Source organism: Phyllopteryx taeniolatus, chromosome 14 (genome assembly GCF_024500385.1).
Source record: "Phyllopteryx taeniolatus isolate TA_2022b chromosome 14, UOR_Ptae_1.2, whole genome shotgun sequence".
Taxonomy (NCBI): Eukaryota; Metazoa; Chordata; class Actinopteri; order Syngnathiformes; family Syngnathidae; genus Phyllopteryx; species Phyllopteryx taeniolatus.
The window spans coordinates 6,790,044-6,802,223 of record NC_084515.1 but is presented as its reverse complement, the minus strand read 5'-3'; the positions used below and the strand labels follow the sequence as shown (position 1 = coordinate 6,802,223).

Here is a 12,180-nt window from a genome sequence, read left to right as displayed (position 1 = left end):
ATTATTTACGTTCTGTTTAATTATTTTATCACTATGTTTTTTTAAATTACAATATTATAGAGTGCTGCATTTTCTTCATGAAAACCCATTCCTGGGGGGTGACGGATTAATGGCATTTCTATTCATTTAAATGGGGAGATATGATTTGAGTATTTTGAGTTAGAAACGTCACAGAACACAAACTCATACATTCAAGGCACCGCTTTATTAGTATGTTTTCTTACAAAATTCCTTTACTGCATATCAACTTTCTATAATTCTTTACTCAGGTCCCCCATCTGGTCCAGAAAACCCGATCTCCACAGTGAACGAGACCTGCGTCACCCTGGAGTGGTCATCCCCTCGAGACACAGGAGGACGCGGGGACATCACTTACAGCCTTCATTGCAGGAAGTGCTCTGGCGAGGGCAAACAGTGTGTACCCTGTGGAAGCAGTGTCCACTTTGTGCCCCGACAATTTGGCCTCTCATCCGCCACTGTCATCGTCACCGACCTGCAGCCAGACTCCAACTACAGTTTCATCATCGAGAGCCAGAACGGCGTGTCAGACTTGAGTCCAGCGCCGAAAGGAAGAGCAGTGATTAATATTACCACATCGCAGACTGGTGAGAGTGTCTTAGTGGTTCACGTGCTACCCTTTTGTATTCGCTTGTTGCGCTGTGGTTCACATTGCTGGCTTTTGTTCTGTTTGCTCATACGCATTTCTCCAACAACCAATCCTAATTTCTGTATTTATGTCCACTACGTGATTCAGAACATTCAAAACAGACCTACCAAAGTCCTTCAGGGCTGAGCCAGTACCACTTACTATTTTTGGCATTTTGTAACAGAATATAGATTTTGCAGTTTGAATTAATTAAGGATATACAACAGAGTGACTTACACCATATGTTCCTAACATTCAAAGGACAATTGGATTGCGTTCCTGCTGCTCCTTGGCTCAAACAAGCCACTAGATTTTCGGGGCACTTCCAAGACTTTCCATTTCTTTTCAGACTGGTGTCAGGGTGCATTCACACTGGCACACTTTAGTCCATTTTAAACAACTCCAGTTAATTTTCTCCTTTGATGCTGTTGACTTGGTCCGATGTGTGTGAACACGCCAGGCCTGTAAATATTTTCATTCATCCAGGTCATTTCATTCTCCAGGCATTGAATTGATTGCAACCGGACTGTTGTGGTTGTCTTAGGTTTCGTCAGTTCATGCTCAAGGCTAGGTAGCACAACACTGGCCTGATCCGACCTTTCCTCATCTTCTAAAACAAACACAATAGTCCCGTTTGCGATCAATTTAATGCCCTGAGAACTCAATGAGAAAGATCGTGTGCAGACGAAGCCGTCTAGTTCTATACAAACTTAGCTCTTTGGTTGTGCTGTAGTGATAAATTGATATATCTCGATCGTCTTCAAAAGGCAAATGAACAGGCTTTTACTAGTTCATCAGGTTTGACCCTAAATGGCCTAATTGTGACAGATCTACAGCTAGCAAGTGGTGAAACTGGTGACTTAGCAAACATTGGGTCATCATATGATTGGATTGGTTATGTTATTGTTTATCAAGACGCGAATGCAATCGAACATTTGCTGGTGTACTTTAGTCTCCTGGACTGTCCAAAAAACACGCACAAAAAATGTGTGGGTTCCGTCAAAGAAAGAAATCCATACAATGGTCGCAGGACTAACTGATGAAACAGGAATTCATCAGGTGCATGTTTAAATAAAGCATGCAAAGAAAAGAGCACTATAAAGATTATTAAACATGGAGGCCAAACATTGTCATGTTCTCGGGCTGCTTTGCTACATGTCTTGAATTTGTGCAAGGTAAAATGAAATTCCGCAGTGAAATGTGCCGCCCAGTCTTAGAAAGCGTTGTCTGTGCCACACATCAATAGGTCTTCCGACAGGATAATGTTCTAACTAAGCAACAGCAGAAAAAGAAAAAGACTAAAGTTAAGTTACAGAAAGTGTTCAAGTGCAGTGATTGTCACAATGGGTTGTACAAAAATCTTCCTTATGTCTGTTTGTAAGTGCTCCATTTTTTTCAGTTTTGCTCTATGGAACATTTCTTAATCACCTTTTTCCCTGGTTACTTCCTTGCAACCCAGGAATTTAATCTGTCACTCATCTTTTTAATTGCATGTACTGTACATCTTACTCATTGTGGTGGTGTTGAAAATGTGTGCAACAGAAGGGGATATGACAGGGTGGTTATAACGAATAGACACGTAGGAGGTTGTAACCCTCATTAAGAACCCGACACATGCCACTCTCAGCGTCATGCGCATTCACACCCGCACTCATATCTACTGTACATATATGGCACATATGGCATGTGCCCCAAAGTGGGAAGGGAGCCTAGAAAATGAAAGGGTTTGAGATTTGCATTAATAACTAGTAGATCGTCATCACACACATACTGTATGCTGTTATGGCAAATACATAAAACACCTTGTAAATAGTACCATTTGGCATCATTTTATGAGGTGCATGTTTTTTTGTAATGGAACAGTTGGTATCCATCTAATATATCCCTCCTCCCCCACAAATGTTCACCCTTCTTTACCTTCAGTGTGACTCAATGCTCCTGCCTCACCATCTTATTCTATCTTTCCTTCCCCGCAGTGAGTGTTGTGTTGAAGGAGAGGCGCAGCAAGGACAGCGTGACCTTGGCCTGGCAAGGCCCAGAGAGACCCAAAGGTGCGATAGTCGAGTACGAGGTCATCTACTATGAGAAGGTGAGAGAAAACTTATTTTTAAAGGTGCCCTACCAGTGTATGTTTGCCTGGCATTACTACATACTGTATCACGTTCAATTATAAAACCTTAGTTTATTAGATTAACCTTGCCACAATATGGAGAACCTTTGGTAAAATGCTTCAAAAATAGTTCTCCTTGGAGGACTGAGTAGGAAAACGATTAATACTAGAGGGGATGTGAACTCATCTATTTCTTGCCAATGTGTTATTTTTACACCTTTAAACAACGGGTGCTATGTGCTGTCAGTCAACAAATGTGGTGACATTTTAATTGTTTACTGGCACTTACTGTATATTCTAGTTGTCCACTTGAACACTATTGGACGGGGCAAGGAAATTTCTGAAACAAAACGTTTCTCTCCTCTTGACTTATTGGTTGTGTGTTTTAGCTTGCGGGCTTGCTCCTCTCCTACAGCTCACAGCATGTCAATTACTCACACATCTGTTGGACAAACCTTGTAAAACATCGTCAAGGTGATGACATTAAGCCTCAGTGCTTGTACGAGTGTGTATGTGTGATGGCATGCATGAGCAATGAAATAGTCTTAATCCATGCTGTAGAGTGTCTTCCATTAGGGAATGAGCTGCCTCTCTGCAGGGCTCCAGCTAACTGACACACTTATACTTTATTCATCCTCCTAGACACGTACACACTTGAACACGCACACGCAGACATCTAATGTAATCATGAACCGAAGAATGGCAAAACTTGATTGCATACTGTCCACAAGTGTAGGCATGATATTTTGCCATTGCGTCCGAATAGACATGATGAACACATTTCATATCAACAGAGTGCATTGTGTTTCGCCCCAAATTTTAGATAACATACCACTGTGGTTCATAACCTAAAGAAGGGCGTTAAAATGTGCAATGGTCCAAAAGACAAGGTACCCTTCACAACTTTTGACAGTGAAGGACAAAAAAAAAATACAATCATCACAACAAATTGAACAGTATTGCTTGATAGAAAAGGGACTTAATGTGGCCCCTGGCAATATTTGAGAGGAGCTTTTAAGTTTTTTTTATTTGTTGGTTGGTTAGTAAGTTTTTTTTAGTTAGCAGGATTGCACAAAACCTACAATATACACCATCGAATTTTGCAGTTACATTTATACCAGACTGCTGATTCTTGATAATGGCATTACGAGAGGGGCAGCAAGGACAATTGTCATGAAAAGGTTTTATTTTTAACAAACATTTTTCTTGAACATGGCACGTTTTGCTCAAATATAACACTTTTTAGAGTAAAAAGTTGTCATTACAGTTTGATTACATTAACAAAATAAATCCCATACTACAAAAAAATAATAAAGAATCATTATTACTGTGATTATATAGTGTGCGTTAGCTAAAGTATTCTCATATAAATGTTGATTCCCCTTGTAATCTGTAACAATACAGATGGATATTTTTTTCTCGAAATCATATGAATGTATTTGTCAATGGACGGGAGGGTTGTCCCTTGATTGAGAGTGTCATGTTTTTACCCTGCGTTCGGCGCCCCTGTACAGAAGTACTGTATTGGCACCGATACCCGATACGGGTATCCCAAAAACATGCATGGTAGGTTGATTGAAGACTCTAAATTGCCCTTAGGTGTGAATGTGAGTGCACATGGTTCTTTGTTTGTGTCTGCCCTGCGATTGGCTGGCAACCAGTTCGGGGTGTACCCCGCGTCTCGCCCGAGGATGGCTGGGATGGGCTCCAGCAAACCCGCGAATGAGGATAAGCGGGTACAGAAAATGGATGGATGGATGGATCGTCTTGAAGGAGGTCTTCACTCTCCTGAGTGCATTATATCTGCTCCGGATAATATTTATTAATTGCCTCCACTTTCTATTATCTCTACTTCAGAACCAGCGGGAGCAGAACTACACTGTTTTAAAAACTCGATCCAACATGATGACAGTGGACGGGCTTAAACCAGGCACCACCTACGTGTTCCGGGTCAGGGCTCGAACTGACGGTGGATACGGCAGCTATGGTGGAGAAATTGAACTGGAAACGAGCCATGAAGGTACACATTTTGAATTAATTATCTCTGTGCCGCAACCAGTATGACTATTTCACAGTCATGTGTAACGCAAACGTTCAACCAGAACCAAATTCAAAGAGCAGGTGAGCAAGAAGGACAAAGATGAAGTGCAAATAGTGTGGCTCAATTATATCTCCATGTGGTGATTTGTTCCTGCTGGAGTTTAAAATCAATCCAGCGGATGGATATTAAATAGTCCACTTTTCATCTAAATGGCTTCCTCAGTTCTCTTGTCATCTGGGTATGCAAGAAGATTTATTCAATAAAAAAGTGAGCTTGTAAGTTCAGAACTATCACACTTGGAAGTGTTCTCTTAAGAAGCAAACCTGATGACTTCCTAAACTGCTTGTAAACTGCAATCCACATCACTTAAATACATATTTTGAAAAAAAATTTAGTACCCTTACGTCGAAAAAGAAAAACCCACAATAGTCACTGAGATAACTTGAAACTGATGAGACTGGAATTTAGACGTGCAACATTTAATTGATTAATTGACAACTAATTGATTACACTGGGGAACAATTAAAAAACAAAATCTGTTGAGTTAGATTTTTATGCTGATTAAAACTAAAATTTGCAGTCAGTTTTTTTCTAGCACATCAAGTTTACCCTCTCGATACCCTCCAGATAAGCAAAATTCCACTGATTAGCTGTAGTAAGACTTTCCAGTTGATTATGATTGGACTACAGCTACGTGGCAACTTGTTTGTGCAGTCACAATTGAGACAGTGCGGTGAGAGATGTGTGCAGCTCACAATAGGTCAGTCAGTACTATCAATATCTGCATACAGAAAGCTATCAAAGTAGGAATTAAGAGGATTTGTGCTGGCTTTTCGCTTAACCTTTGTAACTTCTATTTCATTTTATGCATTTTTTTTTAGTTTTCATAGCATGTAACTATTCCATCTTAGTGTTTTATTTACATAGATACATACATTTTTCCTATTTTTTAAGAAAATGGGGATCCTATAGTTCAAAAACTTGACGTGATAGAGAAAAACTGAGATCAGTTTTGGATTCCGCACCCAAAAATTTGTGAAAAACAGCTGTCTGACCTAACTCAACAAAAATTGTGTTCCCCAGTGTTATCAAATTAATTATTATTACTATTTTCAAAAGTAAAATATTCTCAGATTTCAGAATCTTCTCATATTACGGACAAAACATGCAACTGAATAAAAAAATAATTATTTTTGTGCATTTTCTGCACTGTCAATTTAAAATAATGTCGTATTCTTTAAGAAAGGGATGGAAATTAAAAAATGTTTTTTTTTTTGTTCGAGTCATTGAAAAAATAATGGGCAGATTAACTGATAATTAAAATAATCGTTAGTTGCAACTCTACTGGAATTGGCCAAAATACGACAAGCCACAAAACTTCTGCGAGATTAGACAACATTGGAGCTTCTCTGAAAGTCATATCAGCGTTATGTTTTCAGAAAGAAAAATTAAGTATACAAAGCCAAAAACCCTGTAGCTACTGTAAAACATGGAGGCTTAGTTATGTGCTGTTAGGTTCACGTGGTAGTGTGATCGTCTCACAACCCGGAGGTTGTGGGTTTGATCCTGAGCCCCCTGTGACCATGTCGAAGTGTCCTTGATACTGAACCTCCAGTTGATCCTGGTGCTGCATCATCAGTAGGTGAATAAGGACAATGTTAAAGCTCTTTGAGTACCTTGAAGGTAGAAAAGCACACAATCTTGGTATGCTGGAGGGAAATTTGCTGCCAAGTGTTAGCGAGTTGACCTTTGTCACAGGTCATGGGTACTCCAACAGGATAAAGGCAAAATAACAACAACAAAAATAACGCTAACGAGGTGGGGAGAAGAGAGGAGAATTGGCAGTAAAACAGGCCAAAATCCAAATTGCATTTTAGGAGTTATATTGAGGAGTGAAAAAATAAGTCGAGTCGAGATTGAAACATTTCTAGAGGTAGCTACTCTAATTTCCAAGGGTCGGGCATAAGTCTTATTGAGAGTTACTGAAATATTTGGATTTTAGTGACTGCCTCAAAAGGCTATGCAATAAAATATTTAGTTAAGGGTACCGTCATTTTTGTCCAGGACAGTTTCATTAGTTTTTCTTTATAAAAAAAAATAAAAATAATTATATTGGACAACAAAAAAAGAATGCCAGGTTTTCATTAGTGATTGTTGATTTTTTTTTTTTAGTAAATGTGAATTCAATATTACTTTTGTCAGCTTCAAACTATTTTAAAATTGTGATTCACCCCCCCCCCCCCCCATTCTTTAACAGAAGGCTACCAACAATTTAGTCCTCTTGTAATATCACTGCCACCGTGTTGTCAAACTCACTTTCCCTCACTTTGCCCTTTTGCTAGCTGTCATTTTCTTGTATTGTCACTTCATCATGGGAAAACGATTTCCTTGCAATAATCTGCTCTTCAAAGTGCACATCGATTCTCAGATGGCCGGGCATAGAGGGCTATAAATCTCAATGTATAGCAGTGTGGATATAGCTCGTGCGACATACAGTGGGAACACATTAGCCTACTAATCCCTGAATAATCAATAAATATGCTTCAAAGAAGGCTTTCTGCTACAGCCCTGCAACATGCTGTATATCTGGAAAGCAAACAACAAGAAAATGTTGTTAACATTGTGATTGTGATTTTTGTTTGTTAACATTTCACTGTAAAATTCACACACAAGTTCATTTCAATGCTGTATTACACACACTGGACACTTGATCGTGTACATTTGGGGAGGAAAAAAAACCTAATGAGGTAAAGAGCTTACGTATTATACCACCATTTGTGGTCTTGTGATATAACTTGGTGTGCAGTGTTTTAAACATATTGGAAACACCTCCATGCAGCACAGTGTTAATATATCGTGTTTGTTTCCCTAATATAGTGTCAGATGAGTGTGCATGAGGCCAGTTACACTTCAGTCATACCAATGTCATCAAATCAGATCAGTGGTATTGGTTATTAAAGAATATGTGTGCCAGTAAATGTAAGGGATCGGTAACTGTGCTTACTTGAGGGAATTAATTTGCCAACAGACACATACACACGCAGATACGCCAGATAAACGGGGGTATTTGTTTTAATTAATTGCTCGATCGGTGTGGTGTAGGTGAGAAATTTTTTTTTTAAAAATCGATATGTTCGGAAGGTTCTGGGCAGTAGTCTTGTTATATGCAACATTGGACAGCACCGGGCCGAGTGGGAATTGCTTTCACTTCTTCTCCCTGAGCCTCACAGGCAGGCAATGCAGGAAGTGCTTTTCATCAGGAACATTGCTTACTATTCCATCTCGCTCCCTCGCTCACTTTTATCACTTTGCTGCTGTCTTTTTTTATTTATTCATTCGCAATTGCTCCTGCTGGTTTTATTAAATCTGCCATCCTGCCTCTGTTCACTCCCTACAGACGTCTTTGCTATTGGAGACCCGAACCAGACCACCATCCTGGCCATATCCATCTCAGGTGGCGTCGTTCTCCTCATCTTCCTGGTGACATGCTTCGTCGTTAGCGGAAGGTGAGGTCAAACATGCAAGATCATAATGCGATAGAACACAATGTTGCCCTTTCCAACCAAGAGACAAGATTGAAAATAAATTGATCGTCTTGATGTGTAAGAGGTGAGGTGCGTTTCACACTGTCGAGGTTTGCCATGGTCTAATCACATGAAGAGGTACTAACTGCACACGGCCCCTCGCTCTTTTTTATATTTTGGTCCACAGAAACGCCTCCAACTTTGACATTTAAGACCAACTAAAGGCTGTGAAGAACATAGAGCCACTAACAGTGCCTCTTTTCAGGGTTGATCCCGTGTCTCAAGGAAGGCCACACAGGGGAAGGAGGAGTAAACAAAATAAAAAGAATGCAGACTGGAGAGAGTGGAGAAGATGAAAGGAACTGAATTACAATAGGTTCTTTGGAGTAAGAGGGGGAGGAGTGTTTGGAAAGAAGAAAAAATGATTTTTTTTTTTTTTTTAGAAAGAAAATCAATTTACAAAAGAAAATTAACAAAAAGACATTGCTACAACATTTAACATGACAACAAAACTAGCACTGGACTTCAGGAGAGTTAAATTAAATCCCTTCATGTCCCCACATCTCCCCAATAAATATATATAAGTCCCTTCTCGTCTTGTAGAAGCAAAATTCCAGTTTTAACCTCACCTTCAGGTTACACTTACTCAAGGCCACAGCATTCAAGTTAGGGCCAAAGTGCAATTTGTCTCTTTGACTTATATACAATAAATAGCCAACTTGGCTTCCCCAATTAAAAAAGAGCTACAACTCAAATTCTTCTTCTTTCCTTTGTCTTCCTTTGTTCTTCTTGTATTTGGCCCCAACAATAAACATTTAAATGTTAAAAACATTCATAAGAAGCGTAAAGAAAGCTTTTAGTCTCCTAAACTCAACAAAAACATGAAAAACATGTTTATCCAAATCACAGAATGGACACTTGTTTACACCTGTCTGACTTTATAGAGATATGAGAAGATGAGGAGCAAATTAAAGGATATAACACAAATTAAAAGGAAACCGGAGAGAAGGATAATTACTGCAGTTACTCTTTCCAATTCCAATCTTTACAAGAATATGAGGAGATGAGTGTGAGATGTAAGGAAATGTTAAAGTAAGGAACACGAAGAAGAGCATGAGATGAGGAGGAAAGAAAAGAAAGCCACAGAAGAGCAGATGAGGAGTAGGAGGGAAGGAGAGAGCAAGAGATGCAAGGAGAAGGCAGGATGAGGAAGAAGGAAAGTAGGAGGAGTTAATCAGAGGCGAGGAAAGAAAAGGAAGACAAGATGAGTGGCTAAGGAGGAAAGGAATACTGTACAGGTAAACCAAAGCAAGTGGAGATGAGGTTAGAAGAGGAAGAACGCATCGAGATGAGACAATGATGAAGAGAAGAAAGGAGAGAAAAAGAGGAAGAATAGGTGATGAGAGGCGCAGAAGGAAATAAAAGAAAGGGAGAGATTAAGGAGAAGATGAACGGGTAAAAGGAGGATGAAAACAGGGATGACATCTGTTCCTTACAGTGGTGGTTAAGTAAAAGTTTAACCGATGAGCTCTAACTAGATTAACAACAGGTTAAGAACAACACACACCTGTGCACGCGCACACATGGACACACACTAACGAACACACACTAAAAACATTAGTATTGATTGAGGTGATTGCTTATTAGATGGAGTGCTCTATTCACTATTGAGTCGCAGCGACGTAATCAGGCCAAGACCACACGCACAAACAAGCACACACACACGCACACATTTCACAGATACAGAGCACGTCAACCTTTCTTTTAACCAAAGTGGGAATTATGAGCTTGCGTGCGTGAGACGTAAAAAAACAAGCCGTTAAATGTACCATGTTTTATACACACGTGATGTCACACGCACACAGAGTCACACTCACACCCGGCTAATAAGCTCTCACAAGCCAGGAGTTGTTAACTGAGTTTTACAGGAGGGTCGATGCACTGACATCAATTTTAGGTCGCTTCCTTTGTCGCTGTCTCCCTCCATCTTCCCGCTGCTTAAACACGGGGGGCGCACCAGGGAGGAAGCAGTGTTGATTACTGCTCTCGATTAAACAGCATCTGTGCAGCTGTCAAAGGTTGTGCGCCCGCGTGCATTAGGCGGGGATCGGAGTTGTGTGTTTTATGTCGGGGGAAGGAGGCGGGGATCAAAGCCGCGTCGCTGGGGGGCAAAAAGAAGCGGCAGAGGAGCTTGAGTACTGCGATAGACAGAAAGGAAGGAAAGGAGAAGCAGAAGCGGAGGATGGGGTGAGATGCATTTCATTCCATGAATTCCAATCTGAACTGTATGTGCCAACGGAGAGGTAATCTTGAAGAGGAGCCTGGGGAGGAATGGGAACAAAATGACATCGAGGTGAGAGGGAAACAGGAAGAAGGAATGCGAGATGACAAGTGTGGCTGAGAGAGGGGAGAAGAGCGAGAGTTATTCAGATTTGAAGACACCGGATAAGAACTATACGGCAGACATGCTAACCGCACGACCGACGTGCTGCCCGATATGTATTGAACCCACAATAAGTCCATGAGCTTATGTGAATATGATTATACAGTGGAACCTGGGTTTTCGTCCGTTCCAAAATGTCTGACTAAAACCGAATCATATAAAAGCTGAAGTAGTAGTTCCCATGAGAATGAATACAAATAATCAACTTAACTCTTTATCTTCAGTGCTGTGCATACTGTACATTGCTGATTGCTCTTTTCTCCCTCTGAATGTGCACATTTCTACTGCAAGGAACAGCAGACTTTCAATGCGTCTGAGTGGGTTGGACTGGACGAGCTGCAATTTGCTGCAAATTGCTGGTTTGAGCATTGCGTTTTGCAAACGCAGACCAAGACAGACTCTTGTGTGTTTCTCAAGTGCCAAGTGAAGTTCTTGTAGGCTGAAATGCTGACATTATTAGGCAGACACATGACAGCACATGACATAGCGGTTCTTTTTTTGTAGTCCATCCATTTATCTCGAAGGTAAATATAGATTTCTGCCACATAAATGAGTCACTGCGTGGGTCTGGGACCATGGTGACTGTGTGCGGTCATGTGACTGTTCGGCTTTGTTTGATTGGTGAAATGGAGTCAAATGTCACAAGTACTTATGTTGGATTGGTGAAACACAAATCTCTCGAACAAACTAAAATGGAACGCCCAGGCAAGAATAAACCTCATCCATCCATCCATTTTCTGAGCCGCTTCTCCTCACTAGGGTCGTGGGCGTGCTGGAGTCTATCCCAGCTATCATCAGGCAGGAGGCGGGGAACATCCCGAACTGGTTGCCACCCAATCGCAGGGCACATACAAACAAACAACCATTCGCACTCACATTCACACTTATGGGTAATTTAGAGTCTCCAATTCATGCATGTTTTTGGGATGTGGGAGGAAACCGAAGTGCCCGGAGAAAACCCACGCAGGCACAGGGGGAACATGCAAACTCCACACAGGCGGGGCCGAGGATTGAACCCCGGTCTTCAGAACTGTGAGGCTGACGCTCTAACCAGTCGTCCACCGTGCCGCCAAGAATAAATCTGTAAATTAAAATACAAGTAGCAAGTGGAAAGTAGCTCAATGTAATGGATTCAAAGTACCGTTTGTTCTTGACAAAAAATATTACATTAAATAACTAAAACTAAAATGTTTACGGAACAAGAAATAACGGAATAAATGTAGCTCTCATTTTTAGGCTATTGTTCCAGCATGAGGAGAAATATTAAAAACTGTCAAAAGCTCTTCAGATGCTGTGCGGCTCTGACAAATCACACCAGTTACACTTGTGTGGGTGCCATTATTGCTCTGCAAGCGCAGGCGTGGAAGTATGTGTTTGTGTGAGAAGTTGCCACTTTTGTCCTCCTGAGGGGGGCTT

The 12,180-nt window shown here is 40.8% G+C and overlaps 1 protein-coding gene across 1 annotated transcript in view; it reads left to right on the top strand.

The window, feature by feature from the left end:
• Positions 1–12,180, top strand: part of epha4b (eph receptor A4b) — a 127,937-nt gene that overhangs the window by 69,479 nt on the left and 46,278 nt on the right. The window contains exons 7-10 of the mRNA XM_061797520.1: positions 270–605; positions 2,623–2,735; positions 4,614–4,776; positions 8,195–8,303. Of these exons, the coding sequence (XP_061653504.1) occupies positions 270–605; positions 2,623–2,735; positions 4,614–4,776; positions 8,195–8,303 (721 nt within the window). The remainder of the gene's footprint in view (positions 1–269; positions 606–2,622; positions 2,736–4,613; positions 4,777–8,194; positions 8,304–12,180) is intronic.